The 25,513-nt window shown below is 37.7% G+C and overlaps 1 protein-coding gene across 3 annotated transcripts in view; it reads right to left on the bottom strand.

Moving 5' to 3' along the window:
- The window catches only part of KLF12 (KLF transcription factor 12), a 575,200-nt gene that overhangs the window by 180,668 nt on the left and 369,019 nt on the right, over window positions 1-25,513 (bottom strand). Inside the window, exon 6 of one of the 3 annotated variants that reach the window (XM_078070259.1) lies at window positions 2,365-2,403. The exons of the other annotated variants lie outside the window; for them this stretch is intronic. Coding sequence (XP_077926385.1) covers window positions 2,365-2,403 — 39 coding nt within the window. The remainder of the gene's footprint in view (window positions 1-2,364; window positions 2,404-25,513) is intronic. 3 annotated transcript variants of the gene reach the window in all.

Here is a 25,513-nt window from a genome sequence, read left to right as displayed (position 1 = left end):
TTTAGGTAAAAATAATTTAGACTAAATGACTTTAGGTTATCTCTTTTAATATTTTTATTATAATAGTTTTGTTAAATCATTAAGACTGCCTTTAATTATGAAGGCTTTTGGTGGGGAAATTAGATCTTGCTGCTATTCAAAGCACTGAAGACAACTTTCAGCATGCATAATTCTATCATTTATTGTTTCATGAAAACTTTATCAGTAGAAGAATAGATTTTCTTTGTCTTTCATCTGTATTTGTTAAAAAGAAGATTATTGTGCTTCAATTTCTTAAAAACAATATGGTAATTTTCCAAAAGAAGAAAAAATGAAAAAGAGAGATGCACATATCTTATTGGAATTGTCAAGAAAGAAACAACCAATCCACAAAAAAATAAATGTTTTCACGCTTTATGAACCTTTCTTACAAGAATAAAATACGTTTTGAAAAGTAAGAAATCTCCGAAGATTTTAGGGGACTTGAGAGGACTCAAAACTTGATTCTTTGCCACTGTCTGTCATGCTTTGTACTCTTCCTTTATTTTCAAAGAGCTTAACGATGAAGGCTCTGCTGTACTTGGAAAAGTCACTTAGAAAATACGGTCAACAAATGAAAAACCACTCAACACTAAAAATTTTAGAATCATGTTTCTATAAATCTGCAGCATAGGAACCACATTGATCATGTAAGCTAATGGTCCTTGACAGATAATATTTTAGATCCAGACTGATTTATTTAGGTTTGTCAGAATCTTTTCATATCACAAGTCTTTCGTTATGGTTTCTAACAGAATCCAAATCAAAGTATGCACCTCTGCCATACTTTTAAAAAAGAGCTGGAATATTGGGTAGAGGCACAGAATGCCACTGTGTAGGCAGAAGCTACATTTATAGATATATACATATATATATATGTATATATGTATATGTGTACACAGACATCTATAGAGGCAAATTTCCATTTTATCTATGTATTTCCTTTACGATGACTTAAGGCATTAGGAGTTCAAAGTCCACATTACTCCAAGCATCAGTGATAGTAATATCCTTGAACACCTGGGTACACGGGCGGTACAATACTTCTTAACACCTTCAATGTGGGAACTATGTTTACTACATACATCAAGAAACTAGAAATCTGAGAGGTTAACTTTCTTTCAATTTCCCAACATACAAATTTAGAATCTAAGCAATTATTCTTTTTCTCAATGACCAAGTGCTATGATTTTAATGCCTGATTGCTAAAACACCTATAGAAAACCCAAAGACAGATATGTGGTTTAAATTAAAAAATCAAGGAGTTAACCCATTGTTTCTACACATCTCCCACATTTACAGAAGGTATACATGTAAATGAACTTGTTTGTTTTCTCTTGTTAAAGAAAAAAGTCAACATATACACACATTTAAAAATCAAGTTTTGAAAGATTATCCTTCATCCAAAAGACCTTATAATTAAGTTTCTGAGACGTTTTATATTTAAAAAGTATCAGCAAGGATAATGTAAAATAAAGGGTTAATACAGTAAAAAAAAAATTAGGAAAGTTGGGTAAAGAACAAAATAATCTTAAAAATATTTAAGTAAAATGTCACTGTGCTGTTACTTTTCTTTAGAAAACAGCAAGAAAAAAGGAACTAAATGTAATCACATCTTTTCAAAATGTAGGTTGTGAGGGAAGCTTTCTAATAGAAATAGGTTTTACATTTCTTCAAATATAAAAAGCAAAGAATTAATTAAAACAGTGAATTTCTAGGCCTGCTTTTTACAAGATTTCCTCTAAGTAGTGATTTATGGAATTCAATAGAGAGTAACATTAAAATATGATCATTTGACTTATCAGACAAATATTGATCATGAATATATTTGAGGAAGAAAACACACACAATGTCTTTAAACATGCCACAGGAGGATAGTATCTAGTCTTATTTGTAGTTTATTATCAGATAAATAATGATAATTTTCCTTTGACTCATCCCCACTCACTAAACTGGATTCTTTATCTTCTGCCTCATATAAGTGTCAAGGGTTAATGATTTTAGCCTCACTTTGGGCCATAATTCAAGAAATTATCACCAAAAACGTCTTTATCTACTAAGCACTAAGTAGTTAACCTTATAAAATTTCTATGTGTTTGCTTAAACCTTTTGACTAGTAACCCCAAATACTCTTTCCATAAAAAGAGCAGAAAAAAAAATCATTCGATACCAGGATTTTCTCATGAAGAAAAATAATTCATTTAATCCCATTAAGTTTTATTTTTAAAAGATCACATCACATAATTTTAAGTGGAGTTGTTATTGTATAATTGTAAGCAATGACGACTGAAGGGAGACAGATTTTAATTGTTTAATGGAAGTTTTAAAAAATAAACAGACACTTACTTTAATAGACTTTAACCATGTGCAATCCAATGGACTGTCCTAAAAGAATTCAAAAGAAACTAGTAATTTTACACTTTCAAAGACAAAGTAAATGTTGAAAATGGAAAAATACATATTTTTGAAAGTGCTCAAAACCTTTGTAAACATGTCAAAGAATCTGAATTCCAACTTTTTAGCTGAAACATCAAAATATGGAATGCATTTTCCTAGACTATTCCAACACTTCTTTTCACATGAATGAAAACTAAAAATGAAAGGACAAAAACAGAAATACTTCCAATAGAAAGCTAAAAGCAAAAAATATTGTGCTGGGGCATTCTGCTTGTTTAGGAAACATGCACATATATATAAATACATTTTCATGAGTAGGGGTAACTTAGGAAAGATTACAAGAATAAACTTTGGTCAAAAGATCTACATTTTTATATTAAAAATCAAATGTTCTTTAAAATAAATTCTCACATATATCAGAAAATGCAGACTGCCTCCCACACTGTTGCTATATAAGGATAAAAATCCCACTTGTCTAGAATGACCTAGGAGAAGAACCATCTCCTGTCCTCTAATAGCTGAATACATTAAAGTTGGGACAAATAAAGGTCACTTCAATAATTTCTTATATTAATACACGCAGTAACTGAATTACTTCTGCCTTAAAAAATGAAATTTAAAAATGAAATGAAGGCCCAGGAATGCAGCTTTCAAGAACCATGGGGGATGATGAGTTTTGGACAAGTACACGTTCAAAATAATCATACTCAAAGCTGGTTTTAGAAGAAAACATTTCTAAGATAATTATGCATTTCCTTGCCTTCTTCACCAAAATGGGGATATTATCATCTTTTCCTGGGGAGGACCCATTTATATATACCAGTTTTTATCTTCTTCTGAAGATGTAGCTGCTGTTGCACATGTAGGTGACAAGAAAGGCAGAAATTGGTAAACTCTATAGTCTTCCTATAAGTTTCATTTCTCATGAAGTTTCTGTTGATAGCTTGCATTTTTGGATCATTTATCTCTTTCTTATTAGTAAGGCAGAGTAATCATGTACAAACTCCTGAGCAATATAACATAATTATCTTCCAACAAAAAAGTTAAAATATTTAATTACTGAGTTGAAACATTGAATTCAAAAGCCAAAGTAACAATTTCCCAAGTAGTCACTAACCTTCTAGAACACAGCTTCCTGCTATTGCCAGGTATGGTCGATTTGTCAATATTCATTCACAATATCTTATTTCTGTGTTAGTACAAGCAACTTGGTGGCAAGAATTTACTTTATGGCCCAGTTTGTTGTTTTAATGGTGTTAACTTAAGAATTCAAATACTTTGGATTTGGATATCTTACGAAGGCCTTGTTTTAAAATCTACAAACTCTATCATCAGAAGTCTCTTCTGAACTGTTTCATAATCTAAACATTACTCTGGAATAACCCAAGAAAATAATGGGGCAACAAAGGAAGGCAAAGAGAGTACGATTATTAAAAAAACAGTGATCTCACTTCTTCAGGATCAACTGTAACTCTTTACAGCAGTAGAAGAGTACTACTATTCTCAAGTAATAAAACTAATTTTGGAAAGAACTTTTAGTGAAGATTTTTTAAAATGTCAGAATCAAATGTCTACATATATATTTAGTTGAATTTGGAAACTCTTAAAGAATTCATAGCTACTCAGGTTTTTATCCACTTTAGCAGATAAGATGTTTATATAAAATAGGAGTGTTAGGAACTATGGGGGCACACGCACACAACAACCAAACTCCTCTTATTTTGTCTAAGTTGCTATCTGACAATAAACTAGGCTATATCCATACAATAGAGTACTATGCAGCTATTGAAATAAATGGCTTAGAGTTGCAAATTGCTAGAGAGAGAGGTCTAAGTAATCTTCAGTAAAAAAAAAGAAAAAAGTTGCAAATGAGTATATTCTGCAAGATGCAATTTGCATATTCTTAATATATGCACAGACCATCCTGTGGTTACAATGCACCATCTACCTTGTTTACATTTGTGGGGATGGAGGTGAGTGGGGTGAAGCTACTACGTTTTTAGCCACAACCATCTTTGAATATTCTTTATCTCAAGAATATATTGCTTTTGTTAAAATAAAAAATAGATCATTGAAATCAACCACTTTTGCTGCCAATGTGTGTTCAGACAATACAGTGTTCAGGAGAGAGAACTTTGAAAAAAAAAAAAAGACAAACACACACACACACACACACACACACACACACACACACACCCCTCTAGTTGTTTCCTATTTTGCTAACTGCTTTTCAGCCCCAAAGCTGACTTCCTAACATCTTATTTTGAAAAGGCACGCTTCAAAAAATCCATGACCCACACCTCTGCATTACTCTTCCAATTAGCACTGGGTCAGAGAAAGGGACACCTTCCAATCTCTTTTCTAATGACTAAATAAACACAATCCATGTGATCTAATTTAATTATGTGTGTGCTGCAGATCTTTTCATTACCTTTAGCTGACTGAATATCTGTAAATTATTTGATCAGTTCATTTTTCCTCAGCCTCATTGTTTTAGAATGCATTCGATCAACAATATTGAGTGTTTACTATGTGCCAGATACTGTTCTATATAGATTTTTTATAAAAAGAAAGAAACGCAATAGTGGGCTTCTCTAAATCAGGGTCCAGTTAAGAGACAGGTGCCATGCTGGATATTTAAAAAAGAGTAAATTTAATACAGGTGACAACAGAGCTCAGAAACCAAAAGGAGAATAGTGAAGTAACCCAGATTAGCAACAGCAAAAGCCCCCAAAACCACTCTCATCCCAGGAACTGGAAAGACAAAGGAGGAGAGGATGTTCAAAGTATCCAGGCTAGCTTCATCTGAATGGAACTGCAGGGACTGCCCCAGGAGCTGGGAGACAGAGACAGCCGCTGCCAAAAAATGCTGCCCAAGTAAGAGAGAGAGAACCCTAGTTTCCCATTCGTTTAGCTTTCCTACTTGTCTGCCAATGCCTCCTCCACTGGCCAAACTTCTTGAAAAGCCAGGGGGCAAGAGAACTTGGAAAACATAATTTGCAACAGAATGGATAACGCTAAGAGACATTCAGACTTCAGTAATGACTAATTAGCACTTTGAGTCTCAAAATCTGTAAAACTGCCCTCACTTTCCAGATGTTTATAAACCAGAGACGGGAGCGCACGCTAGTGCGCACAGAGCACATGTGTATCTATGCATCCAGCCACGCCAGCAATGAAATGATGCCCTAGAAGGAGCATACGGAGTACAGCCTTTAGAGCTTACAGGGATCTAATTTCATCGCCTTTTTTATTCTTTTAAAATTTAGGTCTAGGTAGTTCGTAATAGGTTGCCACCATGAGCGCCTTTATATTTTTAATTTAGTTACTAATGGAGCATAGATATGCTATTTACTTTAAGCACCCTTACTTTACTAAATTCAAGTCATTTAACTCTAACCACTGTTTTCTTTGAGGTACTCAATCACATCCTCTTGAATTACTGAAATATTTATCTAAATTTATCCACTGCTTACTCTGTTTGTGTTCCATGTAGACGCTAAGTAGGTATTCTAAAACAAAATATGATAATAGTAATAATAATGATGATGATGATTGTGCTAACAGGCTGTTTATTTTCTGATTTTGATGGAAACTCTCTTGTTATTTTTTTCCATTAAATATAATGTTGATTATTGGTTAGAAGAAATTTCTATTCCAATATTAAATAAGTTCCATTTTTTAGTATTTTTATAAGGAATGGCTGTTGAATTCTATCAAATGTCAGAATTTATTGAGAGGATTATAGAGTAATAGTTCTTATTTAACAATGGATTTCCTTTTTATTCATTCTTCTGTCTCCTTTTCCTCTTAATGCTCCCATATTTCTTGGCTTATATCCAAGATGTCTTGGCATTATAAGAAAGCCAGCCAACAAAAGTCTTTCTTTCTTTGTGGTTATCCCCCTGTTCATGAACCATACAGCCACAGTCTGAGTTGTATCTGTGGTTCTTCAACATTCCCTCACTAGTTCCATCCCTGCTGGATAATGAGAAGCTGCTTCTTTGCTGCCAGATCCTTGCTTTTATTCAGTTTCCAGATTCAGAGTTATCCGGAATGGCTGAGGTTACTTAAAGCTTAACTTCGATGTCATAATGGAATTTATTTTTATATATCCTAGAACTGCTAAAGAACTTAGAACTCTTTTGCTCTCATTATACAGTGAAAACTAACAAACAAAAAAATCACCCAAAACCCAGAGAGTTAAGTAATTTTTTCCAATGGTATGCAGAAATGTCTAGTAGACTTTGGCCAACATCACAGCCTGCCAAACAGGTAGTATTTTTCACATACCATAATTATTCCCTTGTCTGTCTGGTTTGGGCAATGGAACTTTTCTCATATGGAAGTATATTCAAGACCTGAGACATGAGAAAAGGAAATTACGTGCCTTGATCCATACCAGCCAACCTACTGTCTTCACGGTGGGTGGTGAGTAATGCTGATACTGAACAGAAAGGTCACCGAGTGAATGAAGAGCCATGTGTCGAAGAATGGCTGGCAGCACCCAGGGCACGGGAGAAGAGTCAGGGACACCCCAGAGAAGAATGAATGACGGGATACAGCAAAGGACTGACCTGACTGGAATGGAAAATAAGGTAGTACTGATGTTAGGTTAGCACGTTTTGCAGCCCTAGATCTGAAGTTTGTTCATTAGGAAGTAGGTCAGTGAGAAATTACCAGAATTCTAGAAAAGGGAAGCATACCAAGTGGATACAACCAAAGATGGGTTTTTGAGGAATCATGTTCCAAGCATACTTCACATTCAAAAGAAGTAACATCAAAATTATTTGCTATAAGGCAAGACATGCTGCCTTTTATGTTCCTTATAACTCAGATAGTAGGTTATATTGAACAAATAGTCCCCAGTTAACAGATTTTATATCTTTGGATGAGAAACAATTTCTGATGAACTCAAACTGTCATGCCGAGCAGTACGCTGAAGATGACTGTTGAACACTGTTACAGAACCAGAGAGCTTCCAAGGCTGTAAGACATTATAAAAAGCTGATAGCAAAAGTGTGGCATATTCAGCTTAATCTATGAAAAAATAGTTAATATAAAAATCATTAGGGGGCACCTGGGTGGCACAGTCAGTTGAGCGGCTGCCTTCGGCTCAGGTCGGGTCGTGATCCTGGGGTCCTGGGACTGAGCCCCACATTGGGCTCCCTGCTCATTGGGAAGCCTGCTACTCCCTCTCCCACTCCCCCTGCTTGTGTTCCCTCTCTCGCTCTCTGTCAAATAAATAAATAAAATCTTTAGAAAAAAATCATTAGAACAGGATAAACTAGATCTGATACTGAGTTTTCACCTCCATCTAATTCACTTCTTCCTTGAAGCATTTCAAGGTCTAATAAGAATTTCTCTAAATCTAGGCTCTCTTCTTCAGAAACAGCAATTCTTGTCACATTTTGTTCTTAACCCTAAAGCCTAAAAACTCTTTTTGCTCATGGAGGTTCATTAAGTCCATAAACATGGCCCCCTGAATGATGGACTCAAGTTTTCTCCTACTATAATACAAAGACTAACAGTTGGTTCTCCACCAAGGGAATGACAGATTGGACTATATATAAAAGTGAAGCCCTCCACATTATTCTATGTTTTATCAGGTTAAAAATTCTAAACTGATAATACAAAAAGTTCTTCTCTTGAGCAAAGGCTTGTGTCATATTCCACATCTAATCTCAAAATGCACCAGACCTGTGAAGCTAATAGTTACTTTTAGATCTGGCATGTCTATCTTTGACATGGTAGTAAAGTTCATGTACACTCACACTTGTGCTCTCAATCTGCTTCCCATGGCAAAATCACCTCAAAATTTCTAAGTTGTGGTGAAAGGACAGCGATACATTTGCAGCATACTTAAATCATTTAATAAAGCCTTTTTATGGGGGGGAAAACCGCCTCAAATGAAAGTTGACTTTGTTAACCCAAACACATGCACCAAGGGCAGTGGTCCCTTATTCTTTATTGAAGGAGCGAACACCTTTGGGAATGAACTCAGCTTTCCAAGCACAATCTATCTTTGAAGGCCAGGTGTCTCCTGATATCTCCAATGCCTATTTGACATCTTCATATTTAGGGCCCTTGGGGACTTCAGGCCCCATTCATGTATAAAACTAAATCCATCATCTTCTTCATCCTAATCAGGTCTTCCTCACTCCAGAGTTCTCAATACCAGGACGGACCAATATCAAACTACCTGGCATCTCAGGGCAGAAATTTGTGTCTCATTCTGGACTCCTCCCTTTCCTTCAACAACTCCCCCATGCTATTGGTCTTCAAATGCTGACTACTTCACACCACAAACTGCTCTCTACTTCATCTATTTCAATTCACCCCAGCTACCCTAGCAGATACTATCCCAAGCCACCACCAAATCCCACCTGGATCACTGCCAGAGCTGTTCACCTAACCTCCCTGCTTTTCTCTTGTCCTCTTCAGTTTTGTATCTCCCAATATACCAGCAATCATTCTACAATACACGTCTCATGATGTCAGGCCCCTAACTTCAAGTTTTTCATATGTTCTGCAATTTTCTTAGGATAATTTTCAAACTCTTCTCATGATCCGGTTTCTGTTTACTTCTCTACAATCCTATTAGTCCACTCCTATCAGCCCCTACTTGCCCTATAAATGGAGTATTCTAGACCTTCAAGTTTCCATGTTCCCTCTTCATTCTGGGCCCTTGGAAAGATGGTGATCCCTGCCAGTGAACACTCTTCTCCCTTTTTCCTGCCACTTGCCTAACTCCTGTTTCTCCTCTAGTCATCTATTTAAATTTCACTTCCTCTAAGAGAGAGAACTTGACCTCCAAAATTTGGGTTAAGCAGCCCTCCCAAATGTATACTTCCTATTAAAGTGCTTTTCTTCATCTTACTAAAAATCTTATTCCCCTTTTGTATGATCTGTGCCTGGCAGACAATAAACCGCAAAAAGACGTTCAAAGGGCAAATTAACCTATGTTAAAAAGTGATCATCAGGTTAATAATTTTCAGATTCAAATGACAGCAATACATATTTTTTTCTCTCCCTCCCTCTCTCCTTCTTTTTTAAAGAAAACCTTATTACAAGATATTTGTAGGATGTTTTCTATTGTACTCGATTTGTCCACTAACCCAAAGCTGAAGACAGAAAGATAAACCCTTCCTATTTAAACAGAATCATAAATATCTACTGCCAGACAATTCCCTCAGGGCTTTTTAAAATGTGGCTGAAAAAGCTCTGCCACTCATAACCATAATCTGAGTCTGGCCCACTTCTTAAGTTCTTACAAAAAAAAGGAGGAGAAAAAGGAGAGGATCACAGAATCGTTTGTCCTCTGCCTAGGCTGTCAGGGCAGGGAAAGGAGGATTAATTTAACCAAAGGTAAATGGGATGGACAGCAACAGAATCTACCATAAATATGACAATACTTTCAAGAAGGGGAGATTTGATATCTCAAACCTTGGCTGGACATATACTTAGGTGACACACTTATTATCTTTCTACCTATCCAAAAATGGTAAAAAAGAAATGAGAGACCAAGAGGTAGTGAAGGGTGGAGGAAAGCGCACATAGCCTACACTCCTACTTTTTGGCTCCACAGTATGTGAGAGTCCTATGAATGAAGGGACGTTGCAGAAGGAAGTTAGGCTGGGACCTCAAAATAGTTACCAGCCATGCAAGGTAACAGCAGCAGGAAGAAGCCATGAGGTATGTTTCTGATGGCCGCTGTCGAAGGAGGTCAGACGAAAAGGGTATGCTAGCACCAGACGTCCTACTTTCGGGAGTTGCTCAGGAGGCCACCGGCCAGAGGCACCCTGCCCAGAGAGGGTGCTGGAGGGATGGACCACTGGCAGGCTGAGAGGAAACACGGCTGCTTCTCTGAGAAAGTGCAATAAAAGGGATCATCATCTATATGGAAAACTCTGCATCAACGAGGCCACCAGCAGTTAAGGAGACCAAGCCAGATCAAACTGTGGAGTGTACCTCATTACTGCCTCTCTCCCCTCCCACCCCCTATTCCCACCTATCAGAAGAAGGAAATGAAAGTGACCCAGAGGCCAACACCACCTCCTTCTCCCTCTCTGAGATATATTCCAAGGTGAGAAATAAGAAGGAAATAAAAACACAGAATTTACTTCCCTCTTCTGAGCCATTTGCAAAAGAAAAGAGCTTAAAGTTGGGTATGAGGTTGCAGCATGAAACTGAACTGAAAGCTTTTCTCGTAAAATGACTAAAATTCACTAAGAAGTTACAGAAAACATTCAAAATGAAATGTCAATTAAGGGATAGGAATTAATGGAGCCTAGGAGACTCAGGAAAAATATAATTTCATGTTAATACTGTACCAAATTCAGATTGTTCAATAAACTGATTAGAGATCTGTCATCGTAAGGGGTTTAGCACACATATGAAAGCAAACTACCCAAGGGAGACAACGATTTGCTAGACCTCCACATATTAAAGACAAAATTTATTTAAGCTATTCCTTAATACTCAATAGACGAATCCTTCTGCTCCTAACCACCTCTCTTTCCAGTAAGTTTTATTAATTGTTAGTCGCAATATCAAAACAGGAGTCTACAAAACATGAGAACACATCCTAACCCCTTTAATATACATGTTTTTCAATATATTACATTTTAGAATAAGTTTAAACTTCAGTGGAATTCATTCAGGGTTCTATACCTTAATGAGATGATTACATGATATGCAAATAAAGTCTTCTGTAACTATATTATTAGTCCTGAAAAATCTCACTAAGTACATAGATTAATGACTGTGAAACTACCATAGTTTCTGACTTCTAAGAAAAACTAATCATACATAGGTAAGAAATTGGGTTTTGCAACAATACAACTAAAATCTCATTCTTGAAAAAAAAAAAAGTAAAGACAATTCTATCGTGCTGCCAAAATTAGCCCAATTTCTACACGTTTTTCCTTTAGCAAGGACACTATATTGGCTTACTCGATGTACTGCTCATGACTATAAATGCAGGCATACAAAACACTCCACACACGTCCTAATCAGAGTGAGATTTTTGTTGGCCCATCTGCTTTAAATTTTATGCCAAGAACCAAGAAAAATCTTGGAAGTTCTAAGTCCTAGTTGTAAAAACAGAAGATAAATTTTGAATCATAGACTGTTAGCCCTGGAAAAACACTCCAATGACAACTTGATTAATTCGAAGCCTGTTCTGATTGAAGTGTCTTTTCCCCTAAAAGAAATAATAGATTTCTCTAAACAGTATAACTGCACACACACTAAAATCGTTTAACATAGACTGATCACTCTTAATTGTGTTTTTGTGCTGCTGTTTATGTTGTCTGTCCAAAAACTTCATCCACATTCAGCAAACATCCTATAATTAGCTATGGTTTCACCTTAGTAGCACAATGATCTCAGGTTCTTAATATTCCTTTGAAATTTATTTCAAAGCTGTGCTAAACAAATCAGTCAGAAAGCTTCAGCCAAGCGGTCCACCCACGTTCAACAACCTTTTCTCTACCTAATGATAATTACAGTCTGTAGAACAGGCAGCCTCTAATAAAGGACAGCAACTTTAGAAGACAGATATCTGTAGGGGCCTTTCTGTTGCCATAGAAATATCTTGAGGCCACCTTGTCCTCAGCATGAAACATTACCTTCACATTAGCCCGCTATTAAGGGCGTATGCACGTGCGCCCATGAGTGGTGTGTGTGTGTGTGTGTGTGTGTGTGTTCGTGTGTGTGACTGGGTTGGGGTATATATTAGCCCAAATTATAGGATAACTCGCCCTGTCCTGATGGTTATAAATGATATGTGGTTCTCAGTTCTAAAACATTCCCCAAAATGGAGAACACAAATCTTCTCAGTGACAGAAACCCCTGACTAATGGGTTCTTGTTCCCTCGGCTCAATTGAAAACTTTCATATTGCCTCAAAGCAATAAAGATCAGCAAAGAATTCTCCATATCCCTTTTCTTCATTCTAAGCTCAAGGGTCAGTGGCTTCCTCAAGTAAACGTATCAGCCACAGTGGTGAAACAGGGAAATAAATCTCATCATGTTAACCCAAACATGAAAAACCTTTTAAGAAGCATTCACTGGGGGGTGGAGAGACTGGAATACTGTTTTATAATTAAAGGTTGTTTTTAAAAGAATCAAATGAACTTCCCCAAAGTATACTAATGGCTAAAAGATAATGATTTTATTTTACTTACCTGTAAATACTTTCAGTGGAAATTTGTGGTCTACCTTTTGGGACCACAGGTACAAAACAGAACTGGGTAATCTACAGTGCTTACTTTGATGTATTTTTAAGACCATTTAAACACAACATTTTAACTAAATATAAAAGATAATTTAAAAAGCAAAATAACAAAAATATAATTACTTGGAACTTTTATGATCCCCAAATGCGGATGGGATGTCAGGGAGCAGGTAAGGAGGGAAGGAATGGGGAAGAGCATTAGAAGGGTTAGAGATTCAAACTCAGTGCGGGGGAGGGGGGGTATGTAAAATTTTAATGATGAACTACTCTGGGGGAGGCATGGTGTTTCTCAGTCACTTTCCACACCGAAGTTGTTTAATTCAAGATTCCCAAGCATTAGAATAGGCCCTTTGACATACGTTCTCTCAATTACTTCTAAAACACAACCACTGGAGGACGTGGAAGTGGAGTATCCTTCCATTTTTACAGAAGCGGATACCAAAGCTCAGGAAGATTAAGTGACTTGCCCAAGTTCACAGATGTGATCACAGGGCTGCCACAGGGTAAAAATAATTCTAACTCCAGGGCCTGCGTTCTCTCCAGGCTTCATTATGGTATTACTTTAGGTGTTATTTAGCATAATAGCCACACATTTCATTCTAAAATGTTTTGTTTTTTTTTTAAAGATTTTATTTATTTATTTGAGAGAGAGAGACAGCGAGAGAGGGAACACAAGCAGGGGGAGTGGGAGACAGAGAAGCAGGCTTCCCGCCACCCATGCTGGGCTTGATCCCAGGACCCTGGGATCATGACCTGAGCCTAAGGCAGACGCTTAACGGCTGAGCCACACAGGTGCCCCTCATTCTAAACTGTTCTTCACACAAACAATGAAGAAACTTTGTCAGCACACGGTAATGATTCACTGTTAAATCAAAAACATTAAAGATTCTTTCTATCCTTTTAATGTCATTCTCACAGATAATTTCCTACTATGGAAGTACCAAAGATCCAATCCTTCAATCGCCCTACGTTATTTTCAGTGAGACAATGATATCACTAGGATTGGTGCAAGTCTTAAACAAGGAGAAACCTAAAAATAAGTGCAGTCCAGCAATATGACCCTGAGTTTGGTGTTTTTTTGTTTTTTTTTTTTAATGTCATTTCTTCTGGAGAATCGCTAAGGCATCCATCTGCACAGTCTTTACTAGTTTATCCCAATAGGACACAGCTGCTTTATTCAGATCAGCTCCTCGGCATGTGCCACTGAAAAAATTATCTTTATAATTTTTTGAACAAAAAAGTTGGCCCACAAATCAAGACCTTATACTTTTTCATCTGTACTAACAAGAGTTTTTATGTAACATGATCTAAAAGAAGATCGCCTCTCACTTGGCCAGTGCCTAATTGCTATATTAATTTTTAAAGCAATACCATTTTTTCTTAAGGGGATGCTGTCTGTGTGTGGCATTTGAGTGTGCCAGAACATGCTGAGACGGTGATGAAGTGATCTTCACATCAAGAGATGGGCAATAAACACTAAAATTAACCACTGAGTCTAAAGTTGTATTAATTATGGCATTTCACGAATACACGATAAACCTGTAAGTAGAGCAGTACAAGGAAAATAAAATGGAATGATAAATTTGATGTGATATTTGAAAGTCTACTAAAAGAATCCAAATCTGGCCATCTTTCTAGGATGGTCATGTTATTAAGAAGAATAATAGGGTTTGTATCTAAAGCCAAATTCAAGAATAGGACTATGTAATTATTTTTTTCAAAGTTTTGCTATCCACATTCCAAGTCATACAATTCTCACATACGTCAAGTCATACAATTCTTCAACTGAATTTTAACAATTGGGTATGTGGATAAGTTAATGCCCCAGAAGTCTCAAAATCTTCCACCGCTCTTGGATTCAGCATGTAACACAAAATCAAGCTAAAGATATACTAGTGAATATAACAAAGTGGTCTACATCAAGGAGGACCATAACCAGATATTTTCTAATGACAATTACAAGACAGACAATCAATAACCTTCAAGCAAACCTCTGGACAGCAGTTAAGGGCAAAGACAAGGCTAGAAATGCAGACTCAATAGATCAGAAATAAAATATTTTCAACCATGGACTTTGGGAGAAAATGTCAGTCATGGTTAAAGGTTCTACATGTTAATTATAGCTATTAAGAATCATTAATAATACCCACTGTCTTACAGTTGCACCTAGCACAAATGCAACAGATTTGTTTTCTGGGATGTACAGGTTAATTTACATAACCATCATTTCCTTCAAATCTCCAAAGCTCTCGGTTTCCTTGGATTTTTCAATATACAATATAGCAAACGCAGTTTTTATTGGAGAGGCTAAAATGAGGTACTATTTTAACTTTATCAACCTCAGTAAGCGATGGAAAGAGAGTTTCTCATTTGTTTTTTTGTTTTTACTCAGTTTATTTTTTATTTATTTATTTATTTTTAAGATTTTATTTATTTATCTGAGAGAGAGAATGGGAGACAGAGAGCATGAGAGGGGGAGGATCAGAGGGAGAAGCAGACTCCCTGCTGAGCAGGGAGCCCAATGTGGGACTCGATCCCTGGACTCCAGGATCATGACCTGAGCCGAAGGCAGTTGCTTAACCAACTGAGCCACCCAGGCGCCCTCACTCAGTTTATTTAATTTTCATTCCATTAGCTCACTCTGAATTTTGGGTCCAAAGAGGCCAAAGGACATAATGTCAGAAATCCTAACTATCTCTGAGAAAATTTTATCACTTCATTTCAGTGATGATCTTAAAAATTACTATATTCTGGATTATTTATTACAGGGCTGTCATGTGATTTCAGTGTCTGAGTCTGTACCTGTGTTTATCATGGAACTAGCAACACAATGAGATACAATTTTAACATTCCATCAGTGGGAAAGGAAGAGAGGCAAACTTAACAGTGATGTCTATGAGCCAAGCACGGGCCAAATGGGAGCCATGATGGTTTCCTAGTAGTTCAAACTGAGAAGTGTTAACAGGAATACATAAAATTCAGTGACCCAGGATTGTCAGACTCAAAAAAACCTGTGCTTTGGGCGCCTGGGTGGTTCAGTCAGTAGGGCGTCCAACTCTTGATTTTGGCTCAGGTCATGATCTTGGGGCCCATGGCAGGCTCTGCTCAGCAGGGAGTCTGCTTAAGATTCTATTTCCTCTGCCCCTCCCCATTCCCCTCTGCACGACTTCTCTCTTTCTCTCAAATAAATAAATCTTTAAAAACAAAAAAACAAAAAACCTTGTGCTTTAGCAGTCAGGAGCCATTCTTGCTGACAGCAATTTATATTCAGCAAAAAATCATCATCCATCACAGAAGTGACATTAATTTGAATTTCATATATTTCTGAAATGTTGATCAAATTTAATTTGCCTATCTGTTTTGTTTGTATGGCTACATGAGACCTATTACACAAAGGTTGTAAGCCTGTTTTTATGTATACTTAATGCAATATTATAAACAAAAAAAAAATCACATACAATTTTAGAGATATTGAAGGGTTTTTTTTCTCCCTTTAGAAGGAACCCAATCATTACATTTAACCTGCTATTTACTGTTATTCCATTATTCAATCACCTCTGACTTCCAAATAATTGTTTTATTGTCCAAGTAAAAGGCTTTTGGGTGGGAGCGCCTGGGTGGCTCAGTCGTTAAGCATCTGCCTTCGGCTCAGGTCATGATCCCAGGGTCCTGGAATCAAGCCCTCATCGGGCTCCCTGCTCCTCGGAAGCCTGCTTCTCCCTCTCCCACTCCCCCTGCTCTTGTTCCCTCTCTCGCTGTGTCTCTCTCTGTCAAAGAAATAAAGTCTTAAAAAAAAAAAAAGGCTTTTGGGTGTTTTTGGTTTGTTTTTGTTTTGGTTTGGTTTTGGCCTAGCTGAAACCTGAGGCAGCGCTAAAGTTTTTTTAATTTTCTTGAGGCTCTGCTGAAATATCTTCCCATCACAGTGAATTGTTCCATTGCTCAATTAGTAACCTAGGTAGCTAACGGTACAACAACTTCAGAAATACAGAGTGCAGAGTAAAACCAAAATATCTGTGCCCAAGTCCAAGAATTTCTACAAGTATTAGTTCTTGTAATCTTGTCATTGTTAATTTATGTTAAAAAGGAAATTTTAATTCCCAATTAATTTAGTAGCTGAACTTATATTGTCCCCTTTTCATTATATCATTGCAATACACACAGAAAAGCAGAGAACACTTGGAAACGCTCCACTAAAAGTAGTATCTTAAACTCTGATATATAATAAAACAAACTTTGTAGGTTTAATACAATTGTCTTCAGATTAAATATCAGAAAAGTTGTATATGTTTATAAAGATGCATTCTCCTCATGAAATTTTCATTTCAATATGGTGCCACCACCACCCCTCAAACTTGATTTATCTACAGTGAAGCATCTCTTTTCCCCACAATTATTTCATCTCACCTTCCTAGCTTTAATTCAATTGTTCTAGTCATAAAATCCAGAATGAAGGTCACTGTTTGAATTGATCTTTTACCTTCATATCAGATCATTCCTTTATTGCATTGAAATTTGATTCAAAATGGGTACTGACTGCATCTTCATCATTACGTTATACCATTAATTCAAGTCACCTTATTACACTGTAATTATGTGAACTAAACTCTTAGCTGCTATCACCAATTCCAGTTTTTTAGTCCCAAAATGCTTTCACCAAAAAAAAAAAAATGAGATTTTTTTTGACAAATACTCCCATATTCATATTTTTGTTTATCCTACGTGGGCTACTTTGCACAACCCCTGAATCTTTAAGTTTAGATGTTTTACCAGCTCTAAAATTTCTCAGCCAACATGTTTTCAAGTACTGACTCTCCTTCATTCTCTGTTTTCTTCCTTCTGCAAAGTCTAAAAACAAGTACGTTCAACCACTCACTATTTTATATTTCCATTTCCTTCTTTCTGTATTTATAATTCTTACAAATATTCTTCCATTCACCAATTCCCTCTTTAGCTCTGACTTTATTTGCTTCTTAACCACTCTATTCCATATTTTAGTTCAACAATGTTTTCCATTTTTAGAGGTTCTACTTGGGCGTTTTCCAGATCTTCCTGGTCATTCTAACAGTCGTTTGTTGCTTGTTCACTTTTACGGTTCATCTTTTATTTCTTTAAATATGTACACACAGCCATTCTCTTTTATATATTGAATCACTTCATCATGTGAACTCCTTAAGTATCCGACTGTCACTGTTTCAGCTAATGCTCGTTCAAAATAGCTTGGCTGCCCACAAAGTTGGTGAGAAATGATTTTGGCCTGCTTGATCTTAGCCTGTTCAAATCCCAAAACCTCTACTGGGGATGCTTGAGAGAAGACTTCTGCCTGCTTCTGGTGAGAGTCAGGGTGCTGCTGACCTGAAAACATTTTAGCCCATCTCAAATGTCCTAATCTCATGTGAGTATCTCAGATGGAGAACCTTCCTCCATACTGTTTGCCCAAATCTTGATACACGGATAGTAGAGTTTATACACATTTGCCTCAGAGCAATCACCATTCCAGTTCTCAGCTGATTCCGGGGCATTTGTTCTATTTAGGTAAGGGGGATGGAGGAGGCACAGACTTCAGAGATTTTCCACTATTTAATCCCCACCAATGCACCACAAATTGCATTTATCCAGGATGCTGTTGGTTTGAAAGGCTACATCTCTCACTGGAAGCCAAATCCGTATTATTTTCTTAAACAGTTACATCAGTCTGTTAGTTCTTGCTCTGAAATACTTGATGGCTCTTTTCTCATTAGAACATATTTGTCGTCCCTGCTTGCTGTTCAATAATCTGTTCACGTGTTACATCTACCTACAATTCCTCTAGGGGCTTTGTTCCAGCCTCATCGAAGCAGCCTCTTTAGGTCCCTCCTGCTCAGCACCTACTCTGCCTCCAGTCCTATGGCCTTCTCCTGAGCTGAACTATCCTTTCCTATCCTCTCCTCTCGGCTCATCTAACATCTGCTCCATTTTAAAGCCCACCTCACACCCACTTTCCTTCATGAAACTTTCCATGTTCCAACATGGTTTTCTCCACTCTCCTCAGTCTCCACAGGCTTTTTAATCTAAAATTTAACAGAGAATGATATCGAACCAAGGAATTTTAAAAATATAAAGATCTTTCTAGGTCACCTATTTCAATCCTAAAATGAATAACAATCAAGACCCAGAGAAAGGTGTTGAAGGACATCCAGGTGCTGGATGGCAAAGCCCATACTAGCCCTTGTTCCTCCTCACCACTCTGAGGCTCTTTTTCATTTATATTTTGCTGGTCAATGCCTCTTTCTCCCCTCTGAACAAGAGTTCTGCATCCTACGTGTCCCCAAAGAAAGAAAACCGAACTGATGACAATGACCCATAGTATCTGGCCCCCTCCCTTTCTCCTAGCAACCACCAATCTCTCTAGTCACACACCCCCCACACCTCTCTCACGCCGGCTTTTCTGCCTTGGACACAATGATCTCTTTACTGTACCTCCCTACTGTTTTGTGTTTACTCCTCCTTTAGGCCTTTGTACCAGCTACCCATGTGCCTGGAATGATGGTCGTCTAGACATCTGTGTGGCTTACTCGACCTACATCTTTCAGGTCCTTGAGCAATACCTCCTTACTAACAAGGCCTGTGAATCTTATATCATCCCTCTGCATCAATCTTTAATCCTCTTCAGTGTTTTCATTTCTTTTAAAGATTTTTATTTTTATTTATTTGACAGAGAGAGAGTGCACAAGCAGGGGGAGCAGCAGGCAGAAGGAGAAGCAGTCTCCCTGCTGAGCAAGGAGCCCAAGGTGGGACTCAATCCCAGGACCCAGGATCACGATCTGGGCCGAAGGAGAACGCTTAACCAACTGAGCCACCCAGGCGCCCCTCAGTGTTTTCATTTTTCTTTATAGCACATACCATCTGATAAATATTTAGTTGTTGACCTCTCTACTGTCTACCTCAGTCCCCAAGAAATTAAGTGCATAACTGACTGTTTACCTCAATGTTTTATCCTCACTCCCTAGAACAATGTCTGGGACATAGTAGAAGCATAATAAAATATTCACTGAATGAACAAATGAATGAATGGCAACAGAGGTGCAGTTATTTGTGTTAGCATTGTGGCCATGACCACAGCGGAAGATCACACAGAGCTAACTCCTATAGAGCTCACAGTGCAAGGGAAAAATGGACCAATGATAAGCCCTCGATCAGGAAACCCAGGATTTACATGTGAGATCTTTTCATGGAATTACAAAATCTTTGAGAGATAAAAGATCATCTTCAGCCTTCCCAGACTAAACAATCCCAAGTAAAATTTGTGCAAAGTGTTCAGCTAACCTTTGTTCCCACCACCAGTGGTAGAGCACAAAGTACCTGTCGGAAAGAGTATCTCATTTTTGAAGCAATTCTACTTCTTACTAGGTTTTTGCTTCCTCGTATATACCAAACTTAATTTCCTATAACTTCCAAAGTTTGTACTAATACTACCTTCTGAGCTAGATACAATGAAATATGCATGAAATAAATGTATAATAATCTTTTAAAAATATGTAAATCTGTTGAATCTCCTCATATGTCTATTTCTCTGTGAGCTAAATACTCTGTTACCTCAGTTATGTTTATATGGGATGATTTTCAAATCCCTCACCTTCCTGGCCACTTGTATCTGAAGAGATTCCACTTTCTCAAAGTAAAGTGTGCTGCCCTAATACGACAGATGTAGCATTTCCAGCACAAAGTCAAAGAAATTTAAAGAGCTGTGATATCCAGCTCGGCATTCATCATCAATCTACATGCAGCGAGCATCAATTATGTCTCAGACATGACTTACTTCTGTGCAAACAAACAAATAACAAAACTTGAATATTGATGTTTATCTGTTAATCTACTTGGGTTACTCTTATTCAGTCTCCATTTTTCTATCTTAAAATGAGTCAAAGGAAATTTCCTTTATGACTTTCTTAAATGGCTTGCTGAAATCCAAAAGCCTTTTGGTATACTTCCTTGATCTGTTATTCCAAGAATCTTTTCCATCAGGTTATTTTGTGTATCATCACCCTATACTTGTACAGACTTTATAAATTTTCAGGTTGAAAGATTTCAAACTTTTTTCTTTGGATGTATCCAATGGCTCGGCAATGTGATGAAAACAGCAATTATCAGCCCCAGTTACAAAAGCATAATCAGGAGCTCACAGAGGTCCCACTAGTTAGGTGTATGGCTAGTATGAAATTCCAAGGCATTTGATTCCTCATTTGAAGTAGGTCTCCTCCACCTTTTCCAGCTTCTGAGCATGCCCCATTAACACAATCTATTAGTACTATTCTTCAAAAGCAACTGTCAGGGGCTGACAACAACTGAAATATTCTATAGTTCCTGGAATCCATGTATTTGCCCTTTATGGAAAGGTAGAACATTCGATAGTACCCAAAGCAGATTTAATCCTGCCTTTTAGTCCTCATGTGTTCACAGACAAATGTCTAAATATATTGGGCACAATTCTGTAATCAAAACACAAATGTAACATTATTTAATAAACTAAAGCTATAGATTATTCTGCTACTTGTCTTAAGGCAGCCTGAGTCTTAGCCACAAAATTTTTAGCTAATGGGAATACTGAACTATATAGCAATGAATTCAAACTCTTGACTCTTTAAAAAAAAAAAAAAAAAAAAAAAAAAACTTATAATAGTGAATAAGAGACAAGAGGATAAGGTAATGGTGGTATCTGAATGAATGAGAATTTTTTTTAAAATCTCTTGGCTTATTAAAATGAAAAAGTTACCTTAACAAGCTATGTCAAATTTTGTTCATAAGGTAGATATAAGATGTTAGGAAATAATGGTCCCAGTCTAATAATATAAATTCAGTGAGCTTGCAAGATGAACTTTGAAAATGCGATTTAATGCAATTCAGGGCCTCAATACTGCCCATGCACCCAGCAGATTAACAACAGCCAAACACATTCCTACAGCCAGCAACAGAGAAACGCTTACAAAAGAGTGGTTTTTGAGTTCACAGAAATGTTCTTGAAAAAGTGCATATGTAATGAATTTCGATAACGTGGAAGGTATTCATTCATTTATTCTAATTAAAAAATTCGTTTTTTAAAAAAATTAGTTTTTTAAAATGTACCTAGAATGTAATAAGTACACCAGGAATTACAGAAACGAGGAAAATATTCAGATAATGAGAAACAGTACAAACACTCTACCAAAACTTGCCCTATGTTTTGAACCACAGAAATGGATGCTGTGTGTTCATGCTTTCATTCTAGGACTCTCTTATTTCAAAGCAAACAAAACCTTTTAAATTAAATTCTGCTTTGTAGGTCAGAGGCCCTATGGTTTGCTCCAACGCTTCTATTTCTTTCCTAAGTTCTAGGAGGTGCAATGATTTAGGGTAGGATGTGTCCAGGGTGTTGTTTTTTCGCCTCAGGTAGGGCTCTGCTGAAGTCCTAACTACTTCCTGTTCCTTCACAATAGCTCCCCAAACAGAGTTTCTAAAATAGCTTCTCAGAAAAATGCTGGTAACTGTTTAATTAACAAGGGCTACTAAAGCTATTAATGTTTAGTGTTCTTTTTCTCAGTTCATTATGTTGAAGTTTGCTCATTTTTCTTCCATATGTCATTAAAAATTCACCATGGCTTATCAGCCCACGAGGGTAGTTCCCACCGAGTGGTTTTCCTTTAAGCAAATCCCAGATAGAGATTTGGAGGAGACAGAGACAGGGATTGAAGTCATATCTCTAACGGCCAAGGAACACCAAGGACTGCAGGCAAACACCAGAAGCTAAAAGAGGGAAGGAAGGATTTTCCCGTATAGGTTTCAGAGGGAGCACGGCCCTGCCAACACTTCTAATTTTGGACTTCGAGCCTCCAGCTAGCCAACTATCTGTTGTTTCAAGACACAAAGTGTGTGGTCATCTGTGAAGGCAGCCCTGGAGAAAACCAGTCCATATATTAACTCATACACCACATTTCCATCTTAACTCTTAGCCTCTTCTCTCTCCTTCATTGTCTTACCTTCCTCCTGCGATGCCCAGCTACTACCCTGCCCTCGCTCACAGCATGCAGCCCTGTGCCTCCTCCTCTTTGTAATGTTCTCTCTCCGTCTCTTGAATATCCTTCCCCCATTTCTTCACTTCTTTGACTGATCTTTCAAAACTCACCTCTTGTGTTACCTTCTCCATATAACCGTCCTTCATCTCCTCGCAGGCTGGGCTTTGTGCTGAGCTTCTGTTTTCCCCAAGCATAACACACAGTTCGGTGACACGTGTCCCAGTTATCCCCTAGACTGCAAGCTCTTCAGTCTCAGTGACTGTTTCCCATCATTGTAGGCCCAGGACCAAACTTCAGGTCAGGCTCACAGTATTCGTTGCACGGCCGAACTACTCCTATCCTTTCTTCACACTGCCTCCTCCCTATGCATCACTTAATCATCAACTTAGAATTTAGCAAATAATGTTAGGGTTTCCTTCGAGAACATCCCTAGGTATAATTCTAGGAAAAGCCCACTGATGCAACACTTGAGAGCCAGAGCCCAGCTCCAGGAACATGGTCTATTCCTTAGGTTTGCCATAATTTTAATCATCGCCTGTAAATTGTGGTCTGTATTGCATTCAGCTTTAGACTGTCTGTGCTGTTAATACCAGGCAGGCCCGTGGAAGAAGCATTCTGAGTCGAAGAACAAATGTGAGAATCCCTTCCTTCCATTGTTACGGGGCCAAAACTGTCATCTCTCTGGCACGTGGAAACGCCTTCCAACAGGAACCTGCAGGTCTCCTTTTAATTCAAGAGAGAGTTTCTGGATTCGCTGTTTTTGTGTTTCTTCCCGAAAGACTCCACAGAGCCATAAACTAGATCTTCTCTGCCTAGCTTTTATTTCAACAACTTTCTGCAAGACCACTTTTACCCTCATCATATTTTCTTTCTTTCTCTCACTTGCCTACATTTCTTCGATGCTTCTGTATCCGCCCCCCTTGAACATCTTGGAATTTAGTCTTTATTGCTTATAATTTTACCTACTTTTTCCATTTCCTTCCTAAATTCAATTAAATCGCATTTGCCTTCTTCCTGTTTTTAGTCCATTTCTGTTCCTAAATTAAAAATTGTGCCTTAAGGGTGTTCCCCTCCCCACTTCCCCAGTCCCAAGTAATTGTTTGCAATGTTGCTCCAGTCTCCTCCTGCTTTATGGTTGGCACTGTGAGGGGAAGTTGCATCGGCTGACAGATTTTGAACTCCCATTTTGTTTTCTTCTTAAAATAGTTCTGAAGCCTGCTTAGCACTGCATTTCATGAGCAAGGGTGATGACAGTTTGGAGTGGTTAATTCAAATGTGAGGTTAAGAATGCCCTCTTCTGTTAGTGCAGAAAAACCGTAGCCTCGTTCATACATGGTTCGTGGGGTATGATGGGCAGCAGGGCTCCGTGTTTTCCATGTACTTTTTAGGCTTTTTATGTCTTTCGGGATCATAAATTCCCCTCTTGCATCTTTATGCTTTCACCAGAGAGTTCCCAAAAGTAAATTTCCAATTTTATCTTCTGTGTTAGTTTCCTTTTGATGTGGTAACAAATCACCAGAAATGTAATGGCTTAAAACAACAGAAATTTATATTCTCTAATAGTTCTGGAAGCCACTAGTCCAAAATAAGTTGTCTGTGGTTAAAATCAAGGCGTCAGCTGAGCTGGCCCCTTCTGGGGAGGCTCCTGGTGAGAATCTATTCTCACTCTCGTCCAGCTTCTGGGGGCTACTGGCATTCCTTGGCTTGTGGCCACATCACTCCAATCTCTGTTCCAAACTCTGTTCTGTGTCTTCACACTGTCTTCTCTGCAGTGAAATCCTATCCTGCCTCCCTCTCAGGAAGGACTTGTGATTTCACTTAGGGCTCACCCAGGTAATCCAGGATTACCTCCCCATCTCAAGATCCTTAGGGTAATCACATCTACACAGTCCCTGTCACAGATAACAAGGTATCATGCACAGGCTGCAGGGACCTGGACATGGACATCTTTGGGAGCCAATATTCAGCCTCCTGCTCTTCCCCTGATGTGCTACCTTTCCAAGACCGCTTGCATGGGTCACACACACATTTCAAATCCTTTCCCTGCTGTCAGTGTCTGATCTACTCAGGCCTCTTTTTAAGTATATTTGAATTTAGGATTGATTTTCTCTGTTTTAGTTCAGTTATATCTTCTCTTCTCTGTATAATTTTTCCAAAACCCCAGGTCTCCACAAAGGCTTGACGGTAACTTAAGAAATATCTTCTCTAGAAACCGGCATCTACCTTTCTACTTACGGCCTAAAGCATAGGGTTTTACAGTTTTTTCTGTTCTCATTGATGTTTGGAGTAATCTGACTGCCATAATTAAGAAGGATAAATCCTGTGCGAAACAGGCAAATAAACAGTATTCTAATTTGGGACAGTTCTGTTACCTACGCAAAAAGGGCTTTAAAAAGTTAATGATTTAACCTAATGGCTAAAATTACCATAGAAATAACAACCAATTAAACTACAGAGTTATTGGATTTCAGAACTGGCACAGACCACAAGGACCAGAGCTGTCCAACATCTAGTCAGTATCCCTACCTGGCTAGAGCAGAAGAGCCACAAGAGATTGTCTCCTCTGGGAGAATCTACCCTTCAACATCCCCCAAACCGAAAAAAGAGTTTAAAATCGAGAATGAAATTAATTGTCTTTGCCTCCTATTCTGTTTATAAAATAGAAATCATAATATTTAAATAAGAATCATTTAGGAAGTATTAGGTTGGATTAGCCAAAAATGTGCCAGTTACTTTGTAATTGAAGTCTTAAGTCCTGTCATTTAACTTTGGTGTGAGGGGTGATGAAGCAGAAGCTTAGTGACAAGCTGTGGTCATATCAATTAATATATTCA

Source organism: Halichoerus grypus, chromosome 4 (genome assembly GCF_964656455.1).
Source record: "Halichoerus grypus chromosome 4, mHalGry1.hap1.1, whole genome shotgun sequence".
NCBI classification, from domain to species: Eukaryota; Metazoa; Chordata; class Mammalia; order Carnivora; family Phocidae; genus Halichoerus; species Halichoerus grypus.
The sequence above is the reverse complement of the archived record's forward strand: the minus strand, read 5'-3'. Positions and strand labels throughout refer to the sequence as shown.